At 42.0% G+C, this 19,998-nt stretch overlaps 1 protein-coding gene across 1 annotated transcript in view; it reads left to right on the top strand.

The window, feature by feature from the left end:
• Positions 1-19,998, top strand: part of LRP1B (LDL receptor related protein 1B) — a 1,585,724-nt gene that overhangs the window by 946,784 nt on the left and 618,942 nt on the right. The window contains exons 20-21 of the mRNA XM_019553609.1: positions 5,395-5,562; positions 11,441-11,623. Coding sequence (XP_019409154.1) covers positions 5,395-5,562; positions 11,441-11,623 — 351 coding nt within the window. The remainder of the gene's footprint in view (positions 1-5,394; positions 5,563-11,440; positions 11,624-19,998) is intronic.

The following is a 19,998-nucleotide window of genomic DNA, read 5'->3' as shown; positions in this document are numbered from 1 at the left end:
GGTAAATCAAGCTTGTAGCCCAGCATAAAGTAAGTGTGGTAGATTTATTTAAGTGACCTAAGATACGAAGCTATGAAACTGAGGTCATATAACTAGGATGATGCAGTAGAGATGGGCAGTATTCTTGGGGTCAAATAGGAACATTGCTGCAAGTATACCACATTGTGTTGGAGTAGAAAGCAATATGGTGAAATATTATATGAAATGACTAGGTTTCAGAACATTTTAAAGGAAAAGAATAACCTCAGGAATATGTCTCCTCTCTGGTATGGTCCAGCCAGACTTAAGTTGCTTTTTTGGAACCTTACACAGTGCACACGCGTTCTTTAGCATCTGAGTAGGTGCTGGCACTTTCTTTCCTTGGCCTCTCTTAACATACTCCTGGTGCAGACTCTCTGTCTATTATCCCTTCATGAAACCTTGCAACTCAGTTTTCCTAAACTCCTAGAACAAGTACTCATGTTTCCTCCCCAGTCGCTTAAGCCACTGATATTATAAACAAGGCTTTCCCAGAGCTCTGATCTTAGGGACTACGCTACACCTCATCAGGAATAAGCAGTAGTGTAACTAGGGCAAAAGATGGGAGCAACAGCCCCAGGTTCCACTTTTAGAGGGGTGCAAGAATGGCAGCACCTGAGGAGCCTGTGCTGTGCTGTGGTGGGGCCAGCGTGCAGGGAGCTTCTCCCCACCGCAGCCACGGAAGCCCAAGCTGTTGTCTCAGCATCAGTAATCAGAGCCCGTTCTGTGACAGGTAAATCTTTGCCACCCACCCTGGCACACATCCTTGTCACTTTGCCCAGGGTACTGAAATAGCAAACTGTGCCTCTAGGAATGAGTGGTAGTTAAAGAATCAATATGCATCATTTTACTTGGATAACCCAAGTAATATACAGTTGCAGACAAAACAATATGTAGCTTATATATTTCCAGGCCTCGGTGACCCTATCATTCTTGAGCATATTTTGGGCTTTGGCCCTAATCCTCTAAGGCAGAGGTGTCCAAGTCCTACATGCCCAGAGACTACAGGTCCCCCTTGCTACATCCTTGCAGGGGGCATATACCCCCCAGGCTGCTTGCACTGTGGGCCTTCTGCCATGCTGCAAGTGTCCTGCCTCCCCTGCACTATGTGATGGGCACCCCCGTTGCACCATGGCAGCACCCTTGTGCCCTACACATTGCATGGTGCCAGGTATCTACATCATGCCAAACAGTGCACACCCCTTTCTAGTTCTCCAAGCAGCATGGACACAAGCTGCTTCAGCCCCATACCAGGGGCAGGGGCAGAGGCAGGCAGCAGAAGCTCCTTCAGATACAAAATCTCTCTCATCCCATCAGTGGAGCTGACACCAGTCCTGACTTCACTGGACTAGTTTTATACCCAGTGAGGCATTCCATCATGCAGTAGTTCATAAAATGAAACATAATGCTCTTTCCATAGACAGATGCTCCCAAACATCACAGCGTATGTTTTAGCTGAACATGTATGCAATACTTGAGTGAATTTATTTTATTGTTTTTTTTTTTCCACCGTCCCTTGATAATCATAGTCAGAATATAGGCATTCCCATCCGACAGTTATATAGTAACTGAAATCATTAAAGCAATAAGGGCACTCTATTTATCCCCTTATTTACATACTAATCCGATTCTCTTTTTCTCCAATAATCTGGTTATAGACCAATGATTCTCAACCAGGGTGCCACAATACATAGGGGTCCTTGAGATGCTTACAAGGGTGCCTTAAGGTACCACATAATGTGAGCACTGGTAAGTGTGCAAGCATGATTCATAAGTAGGGACCTGAAAAAATTGTGATTTGTGGACTGTGCAGAAATAGTGAAATTCACCCCATGCTGCAATTTTTAAGGGTCACGAGCATAGGTGGCAGAAGGCCAGGGTTAATGTGGCTTAGTCTCAACAAATGCAGGTCAGCTCAGGTGCAGGCTCTGGGTGGCTGCAGCAGAGGGGAGGAGGAGGACCATGCACAGACAGACATGGAGCCTGCAGATGTCCGGGATTGCAGCCAGACAGCATGCGGAGCACTGCCCACCACAACAGGTAAGTCAGGGAAGAGATATGTGTTGGGGGGACAGATCGAAGGCCCCACAGTTAGGGAGGGAGTGGGGAAGAAGCAGGGGCAGGGGATAGAGTGAATGGGGCCCTGGGGTGGGTCTTGGGATGTTTTGAGCCTAGGTGGCTCGTTCAAGGGCATGGGTGGGCTCCCGCCACTGTGCCTCCCAGATTTGTGTGTGGGGTGGAAGCGAGCTGCCACTGTGGGCTGGGCTCTGTGCCCTGCTGCCACTACCTTGGGAGCAGGAATGTGGCATCGTGGCAGGCGCATGGCATTGTGCGTGGCAGCCGGCTCCTGAGGCATGCAGAGCCCACCCTGTATCGGCAGCCTGCCTCCTCCCTGTGCACAAATCCAGGGGGCATGTGCCCTCCAGACCTCTCCCAAGGTGTGAGCAGTGGTGGGAGCCCAACTTCACCCCTGGATGCCGCCCGGGCTCCAAGCATCCCACAACCCACCCTGGGGCCCCATTCACTGCAACCCCTGCCCCCGCTTCTGCCCCACTCCCTCTCTCACTGTGGAGGCTTTGATCTGCCCACCTTCCCCGACTTCCCTGCTGTGGTGGTTAGTGCTCTGCACACCATCTGACTGCAATCCCAACTGCCTGTAGGCTCCGTGTCTATTTGTGCATGCCCGTTCCTTTCTTCCCACCCTGTTGCAACCACCCAGAGCCTGTGTCCAGACTTCCCTGCAGCCCTCGTGCTGCGCTGGGTTTGGGGTGCCAAGCCCTGTTAGCCCCGGCCTTCGACCACCTATGGTGTGTGCCTGCCTGCTGCACGTGCCCAGGTAAAGTATCATTTTTCACAGCATATTCACGGAACTACCACTGATCTTGGCAAATGGGTTCTGGTCGTTCCATGAATATTTCATGAAAAATGATACTTTACCTGCACACGTGCTGCAATTTTTGTACAAGAGGTCTGTGATTTTTCTCGGGGCCCTATTCATAAAATAAGCCCAGAGATTTCAAATAGGAATCTATAGTGTTAAAAACATTTTGACCTGCTGTAGTCTTTCTGGGTTTTTTGCAACAGCAAAACCACTCAGTCTTTCTAAATCAACCAATAAGTGAAAACTAAGCTGCTTTTTCCAACAGGTGCCTTAAATCTAACAAAGATGCCTTGAGTCTAAAGAGTTTGATAAATTCTGTTCTAGCCGCACAGTAGGGTTTGGCCAACATTATATTACATTGAAACAATTCTACCCTTTTTTTACTTTCAAAATGGGCCTTCCTTTACCAAAAACTGAACATCTCCAGTCTAGTCCACACTAGGCTGGCCAGTCTTAGTCCAGAGTGGGTGGAAGAGCCTGTGAGAGAAGGAGGAGATACAGCCTTGAGAGGGACATTAAGGAATGGCATGTTGTAGATCACATGGTTTTTGTGATCTGCCTCAGGACTTCCCAAAAAGCAGCCTTATTCAGTTTTTCTCTCTTGATGGATCCCTTGAAGCCAGTCAAACCAGTCTGTGGCTCAGAGGGGGCAAGTCCATGGCTTGGGACCTTGGCTCCTTTCGTCCCTGGCTGCCATGATCCATGGCACCTCCCAACCCAGAATGCTTATTTGATCTTCTCGTAGCACAGTATTTTCTTCTTTAAAGGTGGAGGATCAGAGTGCCAACATCCCAGAGAGAACAGCAGACTGCTCAGCTCCAGAAAAACAATCTTTATTGTGCCCTTGCTGTTCCCTGTGTCCTTCCTCGGACTCCAGTTTGTTCTCCCTGGAGCAGTTCCTTTCTCTCTAATCTGTTCTCCCTGGAATTACTTCTTTTTTCTTTCCAGCTTGTGTCCTCCCTGGGACTACCCTTTCTTGGAGCCTGACTGTCTTTCTGGCACAGCCAACCGCCCTCGAACCAAACTGTCACAAAACCAGAGTGTTAACTAAGGGACTGACATTCGCTAAATCAAATTAAACATAATATCAAAAGAAACCAATCTCAGTTCAGTCTCTGTGGCCTGCTGCTAGGCCCAGACGGGTATCTCCCTTTAGGTTGAAAACAGCATCTAGATGTCCTGCTTATGAACCTATATACAGCTGCTATTTACTTCCACACATGCTCCCCTTGAGCTTTCATAAAGTATCCCAACCAGAACTGCAGGCTACAGCTAGGTCCCTGTGCTGCTTTCATCACCTCTCTCCCTTCTTATAAAAATCGAACTGAACTGGATCACTATGATCCGTGAACAAGAGAGGTGCATATAATCACATTTCTGTTACTCTTTATGTGAATCCCCTGCATTCTTAATCCTGTAGGGCCAGGCTTCATTTTTTATCAGCTTGCAATTGGCACCTTTCAGTTGATTTAACAAGGCTCGTGGTGAATGATCTATGTACGCTGTGGACTGTTTCCCAAACTGGCAAGGGAATTAAAATGAAGAGTTGGTAGGGATGGGAAGAAAATGTTTTATTTTGTAGAGATTCTGAATGTGAGCTTGGAAGCAAGGTGGGCTGGGATAGCTTTTAAACTTTTAATTTTGGGGGCAGGTTGTTTTGTTATCCTTAGTTTTAAAACTTTATTCTATTTTTGTAAGTTATGTTATCTTTTATTGTAAGCCACCTGCAGCTTTTTTTTTTTTTTGGCAGGGGGAATGGGGGAAGTACACCATATAAATCTAATATAGAGATAAATAACATGAAGAGTTTACAGGATGCTTTGTCCCTTTCAGGAAGCCTTGAGGATAGAACTAAAGAGCTGGGAACGTGAAAACACAGGTCCATTAACTAGATTGCGGCTGTCCAGATTCTGAGCAGGAGGTGCCCCCCTGCAGCATTGCACTGCACTGCACCACCGGCCCCCACCCCCATCCCGAGTACCCTGGGTTGCAGGCTCCTTCAGGTGTGCAGGCCATGATGCCCTAGCCCGCACAGGGCAAGAGCCAAAAGCAGCAGCTGGAGGAGGGAGAGGGGGAACCTGGGGTACGCGGAAGTCTCAGCAGTAGAAGGGTGACGGGGTGGTGCCTGGATTGGGAGCCTGTGGGCTGCAGGTTACCCCTTCAGGGCCTCATGTGGCCCATGGGACACCAGTGGCACAGCTACAACTGATAAAGAGCAGCAATAGATACAGTTAAGGCAGGGAAAGGGATCTCTTACCTTAACATGAGTAACTCTTCCATAATCCAGCAGAGAGGGCAAAATATATGTAGCAGTTCACACACTATCATTTCTCTGTTTTTGTTTTGTTTTGTTTTTCCTTGGGATGTTTTAAGTATAAAAACAGCAAATACAAGTTCAGTTGCACACATGTTTAACTGTTGCTCATGAAATTATTGTTCAACTTAAATGTTTGAGTGGCTAAAGCTAGCCCATCTTAAACTATGAATATTCACAGATGATGACTGCGGGGATGGGAGCGATGAGCTGGGCTGTGTTCACTCATGCTCTGCTAATCAGTTCAGATGTTCTAGTGGCAGATGTATCCCAGGTCACTGGGCTTGTGATGGTGACAACGACTGTGGAGACTTCAGTGATGAAACCAAAACAAACTGCACCAAAGGAGGTTAGTTGTTTTTCTTTTCTTGCTTAATCCCTTCTTAAAGCTTCAGCATAGTTAATCACAACATTTCTCAACCACTGGAAAAATGAAAGCATTTTAAATAATTTGTACAAATAGTTATGATGGATATTTAAAATTGGGCACATCTTTTTTCATAACATGATTGAGAAGCTTTCTTGCTTTTTTTAAAGGGAGAAAAGAGTTGCATCTTGGAAACAGAGAACAGACCTGACAGCCAGTCTGGGGAGAGAAAATTTAGGTTGCAGATTTGGGGGGGGAGGGGTGTTGGGGTCTTTTTTAGGTTAGCAGGAAAGTCAGGTTTTAGCAAGAGAATTATACCTATCTCAATTAAAACTTATAGGTAATCAAGGAAGAAAAAAGCCCCACTGCTCGTCAATTTAAGAAACAAACAAAAGCCTATTTTCTTACATTTTCAAAGTATGTCTGAATTCAGGAATCTATATTTTTATGATTCCTTTGCTATCCCTTTAGACACACGTTCACTCTTCCACCAGGTGAATCATTCCCAAGCTTCCTTTTTTCACCTAACTACAGCAGACTGGTCCCGTCTTCCTCTCCCCTCTATGCCTGTTTAGCCAATATAGCCTTGCCCTCCCAGCTGAGTAAATTGTCTGTATTCTCTTCTATTCTTTCTCTTTTGTGAAGAAGGAACTTTTCTTATACTCTTTTGGAAATCAGACAACCAGGTGATTGAGCTGAAGGATATGGAGAATGTTGGCTTTGAGTAAGGTAGCTGAAAGTGAGAACAAAGTTGGAGGGTCTGAGAGAAGTGAAGATGATGGGCTGGGTCAGACCATGCCATTGCCTTCTCATACTCTCTCTGTCTCAGGCTCAAGGGAAAGATCAGTTTTAGAGGATATCTGTTAAAAATGCCAGGGGACAATTTGGTTCACAGCTTTTAACAAGCTTTCGAAATTTCAGATGTAATGTGCTAATACAAACATACTGTGGAAGTGTGATGTATTAAAAATAACTTGTCTTTTATTGAAATAAATTGAACACAACATTGACAGTTTTACTTCACTGAATTACCCTAAACATGACTCTTGTCCTGTTAACAGAGATACATGCTGACTAAAGACACACTAAGCAAGGCAACATCCCATCCACTAAACTGCAATATCTGTTTTTACATAGCCGTTCAGATCAATATAATAAAATAAGAATTTCCTATAAATATTTCCATAATAAGAAATACAGAATACAGTGCATCTTCAAATGTGGAGAGCACCGCTAAAAATGAACTTTCATTCTGTAGTTAATAAATTCACTGTGGTGTTTGCATGTCTTCCTGTACTTGCACAAGAAAGACTGAAACGAGTAAAATGCTGTTTGATTTTTGAAAATTGATGTTTTAGTCCTGCTTATTCTATCAACGATAGTTTAAATGGGTACTTTCACTGTGTTTTCAAGGCTTTATCCCTTTGTCCATGGGGTCCTATAATGTATACGTAAAACAGAAATACCTAACGCTTTTTAGATTTAAAGATTTATTACTGAATAAGTGAAAATCAGAAGAATATGTATATTACCTTGGACACCCTGTAGCAAGCTCTTAAAGTGGCAGTAAACCTTGTTGCATGTGAAACTTTGCCTTCACTTATGAAAAATATGCCCAGGATTTATTACTCAGACTCCTTTTGGTAAGCTCAGCAAGTGCCTGTCCCAGGGCTGGTCACGATGTCCCCTGGCGGCTTCTTGGCCCTTGCCAATGTGGCTCCCTTTGGGGGCTCCCTCCCCTTTACTTGCTCATCCCACCTTGATGTTGCTCATTTCTGAGGAAAGGAAGGATGCCCCAAGGCTTCCCAAGTCTGGTCTTGTTCTTAGGACCACAGGTGCTCATGGTCATTGCCTTAGAGACTAGTTTGTGAGCTCTACCATCCCCAGTACCTGCTCCCATGCCTCACAGATGATCTGCTAACACAAGTCTGCCCTCTGGCAGGCCCCAGGTACTGGAGCTTCCATCAGTGCACCAGACTCTCTCTCAAGTACTTAGTGCTTCCTAGGTTCATGCTGTCTCTGGGCCCCAAGCTTATCTCTTCCAAGGCCTGCTTTGGCCCCATGCTCCCCTGAATGGGCTCAGGTTCTCTTCTTCTGAACCCCATGCCCCCTGTGCTTCTGGCCCTTCTGTCTTTCCCACTGGGCCAGTTGGGACCTCCATACCTGCCCTGCAGTCCCTTCCACAGCCACCAGCACTTGTTCATCACCAGCCCTCTCGGTCCCTTACCTCTGTCCCCAGACCTGTCTGTTCCCAGGCCTGCCTGCCTCTTTGTTCTTGGGCACTGGGCCCCTGGCCCCTCTCCCCGGGCCTCTCTTTTCCAAGGCTGCCCCGCCGGCTATGGGCTCACCCGCTCCTGTTCCCAGGCCTATCTGTTGCAAGGCCTGGCCCATTCCTGGGCTCAGTGCTGCTTGCCCCAGCTCAGAGGTTATAAGGAGCTCCTCAGTGGCACTCAGGGGTAGACTGCCTGACCAGCTCAGGTTCTGCCCGACCAGTCAGATCTGACTCCCTAATCAGCCCCCCTTGCCACCTGCAGGCTGCTTCTTAGGCAGCCTTTGTTATTGAAGTGACAGGTGCACCAAGTGCCATGTCACAGTAGGAACATGCTAATCTTCTTCGTACATATAAGTTACTAAGCAATACCAACAAAGAGAGCCCTGGGGAAGCCACAGGTTTGTTTGCTTTTTTTCTAGTCCTCTTCTTGATTGCTAGCATCTGTAATCCATCCATTTTTAGATTTCTCCTTTAATGATGTTAAGTAGTTCTTCTCACGGAAGCATTTACCCATGATGGTACATACTTTCCTCTCTTCTCTGATTGGCTAAGCTTGTAATTTCTTTGTTCTAGGGCCCAAGAGGACTGGTCTAAATTTCTCCCTCCCTGGTCCTTGAAATATATTAGAAAAGCGTTAAGTCTTTGGCAAAATGTAATTCAGCATAGGGAGTCATTTCTTATCTGTTTTCACTTGGTGTGGATATAACTTTCCTAGCTTCGTTCCTTAACTAATGCTCTTGGTGGTTATATTACTTGCCTACAAAAAAGTTCATTTGCACTTTGGCTCAGAGGCCTCCAAAAAGCTTGGCATGGATATCTGATAGCAGTAAATATACATAAACTGAATTAGATTACATAGTTTGTTGAATCACTGTTAATATACTGGCAGCTGAACCTCCAACATGAACTGTATAAACAATTTTGGTTACCTGTAAAATACATTAAGATCATATAAGTAGTTCTGCTTCAAGCTCTTTAGCAGGCTCTGCAGGTTTCTTCCTCACCCCCCACCTATTCCAAAAGCTTCTGTCTTATATTATCTCATTAATTTATGTTTCTGATATCTTTTGCTTAGCCAAGCTCAGAGATAAAAACCTGACACATTCTGTTTTTTCTGCTCTTGTTCTAGCACTGTCTTTGTATTATTATTTGCTAAAATGATTTTGAATAATGCTATATGCACATTTAGCTGGATTTAAATAATGACATCAAACCACAGTAATGACACTTTACTACTTTTGGCATAACATTAATTATAGAGTTCATGTTTGTATTCATCAAATGTATTTCATCTCTCTAAGCCTAGTTCACAGCAAAGCTATGCAGAGAATTTTGAAACATTTTTTAGCTACTATGGAAAACTTGATAGAAGCTGAAACATTCAGTTGCCTTTAGTTTTATGAGGACAAACAGAAAGTTTCAGGCATGCCTATGGGGGCAACTGGTACATTTTTGTACAGTTCACAGATAAGACCTGAAGGTAGTTATTTTTTTATCATAGTTATTTTCAAGTCCTATACTTCATGTCACTTTTGTTGGATTATGTAAAAATACCCCTGTATAATTTCTACATAGCATTGGGGAAAGGTAGCATTATGATCTTTTCTTAAACTTAGGACATCAAATTAGTTAGCTGCACGTCTTTTTGCAAACGGATTCCTTCCTGTCTTAAAAAAGTATGTAAGTATCAAAATACAGTGAATTATTAATAAAGAACTTGAAATTTCTACACCCAAGAATTTAGTTCCAGGCTAATAATCTCTGTAAAGGTGAATTTAAAAAATCAAGTAAAAAAAATGAATTTGCAGCAGTAGATAAACTCTGTTTTGCCTCAGTCTTGTAGATGGTTCCCATTATTTCATTATTCATATGAGCAAGCAAGTCAAATTTGGTTGGGAATGCAAATTTAGGAAGAAAGGTTAAAATAATAGAATCATGGAAAAATAGGAGCGAAAAATACCAGAGAAGGTCACACAGTCTAATTCCTTGTTCAAGGCAGGGGCATTCTAGACACGTTTGTCCAATTTGCACTCAACAACTTCCAGTGATAGAGATTTCATAACCCCTCTGGGTAACCTATCCCAGTGCTTAATCACCCTCATAGTTGGAAAATTCTTCCTAGTATCTAATGTAAATCTCCCTTGTTGCAATCTAACCCCATTACTACTTGTCCTGTTTCCTGTGAACACTGAGAATAGTTGATCACCGTCCTCTTTATAACAGCCCTTGTTTCCATTTGAAAAATGTATCAAATCTTGCCTCAGTCTATTCTGGAGAAGAGAAATGTGAGTTCTTCCAACTTTTCCATGTATGTCATATATTTTAGACTTCTGATGATATCTGTTTCTGGACTCTTTCCAACTTGTCTGCATCTTTCCTGAAGTATAGTGTCCAAAAGTGGACAAAATCTTCCAGGTGGGCCTCACTAGTGCTGAATAGAGTGAAGAAATGACTTTCCGTAACACGCATATCAATACATTATAATATATTTTTATCATCCTGGCCTCTGCTTCTCTAAGTCACTCTGGAGTTGATTTCAGTATAAGAATGTACGAAGTGTCATATGGGTTCAGACCAATGGCCCATCTAGCACAGTAACCTGTCTCCAACAGTGGCTGAGATGGATGCTATAGAAAGAGAGCATCCATCTCTCTCTAGCATCTATCTCAGCCATTGGATTTTTTGTTGCAGCTACACATTTAAACTGACATTTTTTTAGAGAACTGTCTACAGTGACTTCAAGGTCTCTTTCCTGAGTTATTAGCTAGTTCAGAACCCAGCAGTAAGTCCTTGCAGTTGAGGTTATTTTTCTCCATGTGCATTGCCCTGCACTTGTCAACTCAAAAAGTTCCACTGCCACTTTTTTTTAAGCTTGGTGAGATCTTTCTGCAGCCGTTCTCCATCAGCTTCGAGTTGACTACCTGGAATAATTTAGTTTCATCTGCAAACCTGAATATGTCACTGTGGACCCCTATTTCCAAGTCACTAATGAAAATGTTGAACAAACCTGGGCCCAGCACAGATTCCTGTTGGACTTCACTTTTGACCTCCATCCATCCTGAAAAGTGACCATTTAGCCATGCCCTTTACTTTCTACCTTTTAACAATCTCTCAATCCACATCCTTAAATCTAAGCATTCTTCTTTATTCTTGCTTTGTAGAGTTAAACAATTTAAATGAGTGAGGGTCGTGGAAAGCCCTAAGAATTGAAATCATTACAGATTACCTGTATTTTGTTTTATTTTGTTCCATATATGGAACATATTTTATATAACAAAGCGACACTCTGCAACTTTTATCTTAATTTAATTGCAGTTAGATATATACTGTTTATGATCTCTGACCGTTTCATGCAACCTTTTTTCTCCTGCTATGAGGTATTAAAGATGAGATTTTGTTTTAGTTTAAAACAAAAAAAAAAATCATGGTTGCATTATACGAGTTTCCAAAGTTAGCTGAATAACCTGCTGGATAGCCTTATAATGGGTACAGAGTTGTCTATATAGATACAATTAAAGGGGACAAAAGCATGTGATCAAGACCTTCAATATAGTTAACCCTGTTTTTTTTTTCATTATTTCATCTAAGAAACTCCCTCTCCTAGAGGATGCAATGGGAAAGAATTTCAGTGTAACCCTGATGGGAACTGTGTTCCTGAATTGTGGCGTTGTGATGGAGAAAAGGATTGTGAAGATGGCAGTGATGAGAGAGGCTGTAATGGAACTATTCGCTTGTGTGATGAAAAAACAAAGTTTTCCTGCAAGAATACAGGTACAGAAAAAAAAGTGATATATTCCATTCAGATTTGACTTCTTCACTTTTGTCATTCTCCTTTATAATCATTTGTAATTTCTATTAGAAGATATAAAGATTTAAAGAATCAACCCTGAAAGGTAAAGGGTTAGTGAAGAGCTACAATGTACAGGAAACCATTTCTATACTGCAAAGACTTTATCAATGCCTAACTTTAAATATGTGAGTTATTCTGTTAAAGGTCCTACCACACATCTATAAGCTGCCTAGTTCAGGATTTGGGCACTGAATTAGAGAGAAAAAAAGAGTGCCTGAAATGATCATCTCACTGAACAAGTGGGTGGGAAGGAGTATTGTAGTGGCTTATCCAACCTGCCATCTCCATGTGCACATTTGGGGAGGATTATATTTTGCTCTTTTTAAGAACTATTCCTTTTAGTGCAGCAGGCAGCAACAGAGGAAGTGCTCTGAGGGATGTCAGAGATGTTCTCCTGGTACTATCCCAGGGGTGCTCAAAATGTGGCCCGTGGGCTGGATGCGGCCCACCAGGCCAGTCTATCCAGCCCTTCGGGCCCCTAAAAATTTAGAAAATTAATATTGATCTGCTCCTGGCTGCCTGTCATGTGGCCCTTGATGGCTTGCCAAAACTCAGTAAGCAGCCCTCCGCCCGAAATAATTGCCCACCCCTGGACTAGCCCTAACTCGGATCTGTATCTAAAAGCAAAAATGAGCCCTGAACAGCCATTCTACTTGTTGACAATTAATTAGCTGCTTAATTGTTGTTTTGATTTGAAAGGCATTTTCCTGGACTTGTTTGGGCTATATCTACTCTCACTTAGTGCCACTTATAAATGAAAGAGGCAGAACATCACTGCTGCCCAGTGAAAGAAATGACTGCAGGTTTCAGTGTCTCTTCCAGAGCTGTGACTGCTTTTGAGTGTTAACATTCACTTGAAGTGGTGTAATTGAGATATTGTATTACTCTTTATTGCTGCCAGTTAAGTGCTGTATATAAAGCTGAAAATCTGCCACAACAGTAAATAAACACTGTGGAAAGTCACATGGCCACTGAACACTGAGAGATGCAAATGGCATTTCTTTTCTTAAACATGCCTATTGGCCACAATTAAGTATCTTTATTTAAATAAAAATTCAAAAACGGACACGGATATTTATAAACGACCCTGAAGCACATTGGCAGCATTTCCATTTACTGGAAGTCTTTTAAACAACCAGAATTGTAATTCACAACTACTCTGCAAATTCTAATCCATAAGTAAATTCTAACAGGACAGAGTTTTAATGTTGCTGTATTATCAGATTATGAGGTCCAGCAAGTTGCAGTGGTCCATGTAACATAAATGCAGTTTTAATTAAAAATCTGCTTTGAGTGGCTTAACTTTTTTTCCTGGCATTTTCAGTGTACTTCTTAAGTTATTTAGTTTGGCAAGTATTACCTCTTTCTGTGACCTCCAGGTCCTAAAAGATGTGCAGCTCCCTGCTGTAACTCATGACACTTTGCAGTCAGCACCATGAGTTACAGCATTTCCCCTGACCCTGCAAATATTCACTGTTGGGTCTGGGAGGTTGCGGGGGATCAAACTCCAGTTTGGAGCAGCTGTGTGTCTCTGCAGCTGCTCTCTTCTAGCCCCAGCCTGTCTCTCTGCTCCCCCCGCCCCCTTTTTCCCTTCCCCAGCTCTGGTGCTGTCTTCAGAATGGGAGGGGAAGGGAGGGAGTTCTGCCTGGGGTTTGCCCAGCCTGTGCTGGAGGGTGGGTTAGGTGGACTGGAGCCCTGCACCCAACCCTGCCCCTGGCGTGTACTGATATGTTAATGAAGGTGTTCTGCTTTGAAGCCTCATGTAATGAGGGTTCAGAATGCGAGACTGGACACTTCTAAAGTGCTCTGCAGCTGTGCTCTTCTGCAAAGGCATGGCTGTAGAGTGCTTTTAGGGGGCCAAATGTGTGACAAACTAACTTCTGTCTGCATCATCAGTGTTTCATAGTTAACGTAGAAACAGCAATTCTTGACCTCCATGAATAAAAGAAGCCAGTAAATCAGCTGAAATAACAACATTCATAGATTCATAGATGCAAGGGTTGGATGGGACCTCAACAGATCATTGAATCTGACTCCCTGACTAGGCAGGAAAGAGTGCTGGGGTAAGATGACCCCAGCCAGATGCCTATCCAGCCTTCTCTTAAAGACCCCCCAAGGTAGGGGAGAGTACTACCTCCCTCGGAAGCCCATTCCAAATTTTGGCCACCCTTACCATGAAGAAATGTTTAATGATACCTAGCCTAAATCTGCTCTCTGTCAGTTTGTGATCATTGTTCCTTGTTAACCCAAGAGACGCCCTGTTGAACAGAGCATTTCTGATCCCTTGCTGTGTCCCTCTTATGAATTTGTAGGTGGCCACAAGATCACCTCTCAGCCTTAGTTTGGCAAGTATTTGGCAACAAAACATTGTTTTGTAATTCTTCTATGAAAGGGAATGCTCTCCGCTTGTGTATCATCTGAGACTATTTTAATATTTTCACTTAGGAATGTAAAGTTGTTTATATTGTAGGTAAAAGAAAATATCACTTAATTTTGTGGACATTGCCTACACTAGATAAGTTGCACTAGATTAACCTTTATATTCACACAGAAAGATGCCATTTTCAGCTATTTAAGCTACATACAGGCATTACATTTGTGGCTAGAGAAAAGCTTTCTCCTGACAAAAAAAAAAAATGGGCATACAGCTGGCAAAATGTGAATGCACAGCCTTTCAACAGGTTTCTTGTGTCAGAGAACTGGCTCTTCAGCATAACAGTTTGTCCTTTTCTTCCACATTAACTAGAACAAATGTGCATTCATTTCAATTGTTGAGGGCACTTGGGATCTCAGGTATCTGCTCATTCTCCCTTCTTCCAATGAAGGCAGTTGCCAGCTGCCTATTGCCCCCTCTTATCACCAGACTGTCAGTCATTTGGCTTCAGTAAGGGCACGGGGTAGTCCAAAGAGGGACCTTCTAGTTTCTGCCTGGGTGAAGAGCTCACCAGTGTAGTTCTCCAACCAGGGATCTAGAACACCTGGGCTCTCTAGCTCCCAACCTCTCTAGCACTAAAAGTTCACAGAACTTAGCACTAAAAACAAATGCCTGCCATGGCCTTGGTGTCAGTACAGCTGTAGACAATGGTCCAGATCCTTAAGAGAATTTAGATGCCTACTTCCTACTGAAGACAATGAGAATTAGGAGCCAGAGTCCCCTCGAGTTCAATTAGTCTTCTCCCCAGAGTGAACTATGCTGAATCTTTAGGGTGCCCTATCTCCTGAGAGTGGGCGAGTTATAGGATAGAAAGTATTGCAACTAAGGGAAAAATAAAATAAACTATTTAGAATAGCATTGTGTACATACTGCAACATTTAAACAGAATTAGCTGTTCTGAACAGGTGTGTAAAGCAGCTTAATTCAACTGTTCTGGTATCAACTGTAGACAGGATGTCATAGGACTCTTCAGCTTTGTTGGCTGTAGTACTTAATATTCCCCAATATACTATCACTAAATTTATTTGCCATTCTAAATGCTGACTAGTAGATTAGAAGTATTAAATACTCAAAGTGATTTTTTTTCCACTTTCCATCATTGTAGGATTTAAACAAACCTCATTTTTAACCTGGATCTGTTCTCCATTTCTAGGAGTTGGTGCTATGAGGAAAGTATTTTCACTACTGTGTTTTTATGGAGTTAATTTCATTGTTAATTTATTCTAATTGTTTACATAGATGAAGGCCATAGATACACACACAGTTTAATTCATGCTATGTTAAGAAGATGAGACACACAAAAAATGAAAGGATATTTAACTTTTTTTGGTCATACTTTATCTGAGAGTGGTGGCTTTGGCCAAACTGGAATCCTTATAAGTAGGTACTTGAAATGAAATTCCTTATTAAGTTTAATCCTACTGATGTGACTGTGCAAAATCCACCAAAAAACCCCCAACTGAACAACCCAGAAAAGAAATACAATTTTGACCATTCAAGTGGATTAGTATTAGTGCTGTGGGAATCTCCAAAGACTGGAGCATTTCCCTCAAAGAATGTAGAGCTTCTCATGTTGAGAAGTTTTAATGCGACAGCCATGAGCAAATTGAGAACAGTATTTTAAAGAGAGGTAGTTAGCCATGCTAGTACAAAGTCAGTCAGAAGGCCGGGTAGCTATGAACCTTTATAGGCATAAAATATGTATTTAGAGAGACAGCATAAGGATTTGTGAACCAAAGTTTATTTTGTCAGATGCTGTGAAAGGACATGCAGAAAACAGAGGATCAAGTGGAATGAGTGATTAGACTACAGTGGTTAGGAAAGCAGGGTATTTACCATATTTACTTGAATACAAAACAAGTTTTCCCCTACAGACGGCATGGGTGGGGGAGAAGCCCCTTGTTTTAAGTTTGCATATAGAGCAGAGGGGGTCAGGGCAGGCAGCTGGTGTGGCTCTGACTCTGGCCCTGAGCCTGGCTCATGGTTAGAGTCAGACTGATAACATCTATTTGCCCCATCCTCCCCACTTCCATCCCCCATTTCCCACTCCCCCCCCTTACTGTCAGGCACAGTTCAACTCTAGCTCAGGTTGGATTCCCTCCCACGCACAAAACACATCGAAACTCCATCCTCTACTTGGCCAATTAGCAGCACTGCCACTGCTGCTTGGCCCAGGAAAGGCTGAGCTTCCATGAGCTGTGTTCCAGGGAAAGAATGGAGCCTGAGCAGCATCTGACAGTAAGGGGGGGAGGCAGAGACTGTGGGGAGTGGCAGGGAAAGAGGCAGAGTCTGGGGAGTGGCGGGGGGGGGAGGAGAAAGAGACTGTGAAGTGGGTCGGGGGAAAGAGGCAGAGATTGGGGGAAGGATGGTTAAAAGCTGTGAGGAGTGGGATGTGGAGGGGTTCAGGAGGCAGGAAAGCTTGGGCAGGGGGAGCAGAGGAAAAGGGGGCCATATGACCACCCCCCTCAATACAACTGTCTTTTCTGTAGCAATGGAGGGGAACAAATTCAAGACAACCTTCCGATGTACTTAGATTGTATACCTGAAAAATTTAACAAATTTATATGTTTTCCGTATATATCATATAATGATTGGGGTGTTGTCTTAAATTCAGGGTCATATTTGAATCAAGTAATTGTAGTAATGCATAAATCTAGAGCTAGCTATGAAATGTAAAAAAAAATAGTAAACATACTATATTTTGTTATTGCACACTCTTGATGTATTCTTAACAGGAGAGAGCCTGATAAGCTTTTAACAGTTTATTTTCAGAATCAGCACATGAAATGTATGGCTTTCAAAATTGCATAGGCTGAAAATTAATGAAACAGCTAAATATTTTTTGTATGAGGTTGCATCAAAGTAAACAGTTAAATGTAACATTTAATCCTACTTCAAAGTCCACATCCATGTACTAGCTTGCACTTGCCATCTGAGGCACTAAACTTAAATTACCTAAAACAGGATAAAGAAATCAGATTGAAAATTACAGAAGTGAAACTAGACCATATGGAGAAGCATATTTTTTTATGTTGACAAATCAACAGTTATGAAGTTATTGTAATGATGATTTATTAAAGTATGTTTGTAAATTTATCAACTATTTATTACATGATATTTTGCCAAAAGTACTTACTGTCATGGATAGCTTAATTAAAAAGAATAAATTTAGAGTCATTGCTGTATCCATCTTTATGGACTCTGTTTCAAAGTTGCTTATTTTTCTTAACTTGTGAATAGAATAAGACCAGGGATATAGGAAATATTCATTCTAATCAACATTTACAGTCTGATTTCTCACTATGGATAATGTTCTATTCACATCCAATCCCATTCATTTTTTTAAATTTTATTTTGCTCAGTGACTAGACTGCTTGAACTAAAAAATCAGTATAATTTTTGGAAGTGTTCGCTGTGCTTTTGCAGGAATATGTAAGTTTATGACCATTTGGAGCTTCAGTTGGAAATTACATCTAAAAAAGTATATAGATTTCTGGAAATTATTTTTATTATTTCTTCCTATAAAATTATAACTTTTTCCCATGCAACCTTTTTTTCCCCCCAAATATGAAACAAACATGGTGTCATGTAGAAAAGTTAAGACTTATCTACCACAGTCAATCATTGGCTCACCAAATCCAGTTTTGGTGGTGTGTAAACTTTAATGGTTTAGAGGGAGGTCAGTCTCCATCCAGGTTACATTATGAGGAAAAAGTAAGAATTCACTTTTATACTACAGAGGGATGTACTGATTTTAATACTGCTTTCATTTAATTCAAGGGATCTTTGCAGGAGTGAATTAAGACTTCTTGGGGCTCTGGGCCCAAAGAGCATGAAGCCCTGCCACTCACGATAGAAAATTGGCAATATTAACTATGTAACCAAATATGGTAAAAGGCAAAAATAAGTCTGCACAACACACATTCTATTTCTAATTACTTGATTCCTCATATGTACTAAGACAGATATTTTTTTATAGTCATGGGGACTCTGAGCTTGGACGCTCAGTACCGTTGTACCCGCATTACCCATTCAGCAGTACCTGCTAATAGTCCTTCCTCCCCTTATACCAGCAGTACTGGCAGTAGTGTGAGCTGCTCTATACCTATTTGACACCCAACAGTGGCAACTGCGTGTGGGAGCAGAGCTACCTTGGCTAGTTGCAACTTCTCCTCCTTTGCCTCTGGCTATGGCACTCCATGCAGATTGGTGCTTGCATTGCACTGCCTCTGCACAGCCTCAGAGTCATCCACTGCAGAGGTTTTTGGGGAGTGGAAACTGGTGAAGCACCAAGGCTATTTCAGGGCATGCTCCCTATGGGATTGGGATGGCTTTGTACCCTTTGCTTTATGGCAATGATGACAAAAGTCCTCCAGCAGCCATACCTGGTGGGGGGCAACCTCCCTAGGCATTGACTTGGGCGGGATGCTGCTGGCAGCTATGCAATTGTGTTTGTGATCACTGTCATCAATTCACTTTGTCCCAGGCACTTGGCTGCATCCCTGCACTGCGTGTGCATGTTATTGTGTATTGTGGAATAAAAAAATGTGTTGTTGTGTACTAAGAAATGCATCATACCACATACAAGGAAGCTGAATTGAAGATATGCAGACAGTTTTGTTTCCAGAGTTTCCCAATGTGCAGTATTTTTGTGTGTAATTATTATTTGCATAAGTAGCCAAAGGCTCCAGGTCTAGACAACAATCTTTCTGAAGATTTCACCCTGCAGTCATAGTATTTTGGAACCTCTTCTGTGATAATTTGCAACAATATTTCTCTCCCCCGAGCACTGAAATTGCCTCTCTTGCCTTAATAGCCAAGAGATGCGTTTGAGGCATCTAAACAAACACATGCTTATGGCTAAAACCGTTAAAGCAACAGACTTTTCCCCTGTCTTGAAAAAAAGTCATAAAATGAATCCAAGACTCAACCATATTTTGCAATACCAAATAAGTGCAATCACTGAATGTAGGGCCTGTTCCTACCCCTAAAATAGGTAAGGAAGAAAGGCTCTCATTTTCAATCCATAATTTGAAAAGAAAGACAATAGTATCATAATACAAACTAGAAATGGATGCAATAAAAGATTACATTTAGTTCTCATGCAAAAATCCAGTTTTCTTGAAATTCAGTAGAAAATTAATTCAAAAATTTCCTAATTTCAGTGTTCTGATGACCACTGACCAGTGCAGAAATTTTTAAATCTCTAGTTAGAGTTACTAATTTTCAAACGTTTTCAAAAAACACTGGAGAAGACATTTTGATAAAGCTTTTCCACACACTTTTACCTCTTTGCACTGGCTACTTTGCAAACCATGTATCTGTCCTCTTGTGTACAGCTGTTTCAAATGGACATGCCTTTTATTTTATAATGGAGCTCTTCTACTAAAAGGGTATCTGACGTATTAACAGGTATGTCTCATTAAAGGACAATAATGTGAAAATATTAAACTCACTTTGAAATGACATCAGGAGAAGGCATGGTACTTCATTAAGAGCATCTTTTTTAATCTTGACAAAGATGAATCCGTTATCATATAAGTATAGCTTTTGTTTAATAACATATGTCAAGGATATCATCATGCAGTAGAAATCCTCTGTTACAATACATCTTCTTTTCATTAAGGTGAAGGCAGCTGTATATATAAAACAGATTAAAGTTGAGGTTGGAAGCTGTAGTGGAGGCAACATCAATTTACTTTGGGATATGGCCAAGGTGCTTGGCACCAGCATTTCCCATTAGTTTCTTTCTTGCTGCTGTCTTTATTCTGATATTTAAAATCCAGTGTTTCTTTCAAGGTAACAATGAAGATGGAAGTTCTCTAGGAGCATTTTTGATTGAAAGTACGTATTTAAGTTTAT

This window comes from Crocodylus porosus, unplaced genomic scaffold, assembly GCF_001723895.1.
Source record: "Crocodylus porosus isolate Cpor-Errol unplaced genomic scaffold, CroPor_comp1, whole genome shotgun sequence".
In the NCBI taxonomy this organism is placed as follows: Eukaryota; Metazoa; Chordata; order Crocodylia; family Crocodylidae; genus Crocodylus; species Crocodylus porosus.
This window is presented reverse-complemented; position numbering and strand designations above follow the sequence as displayed.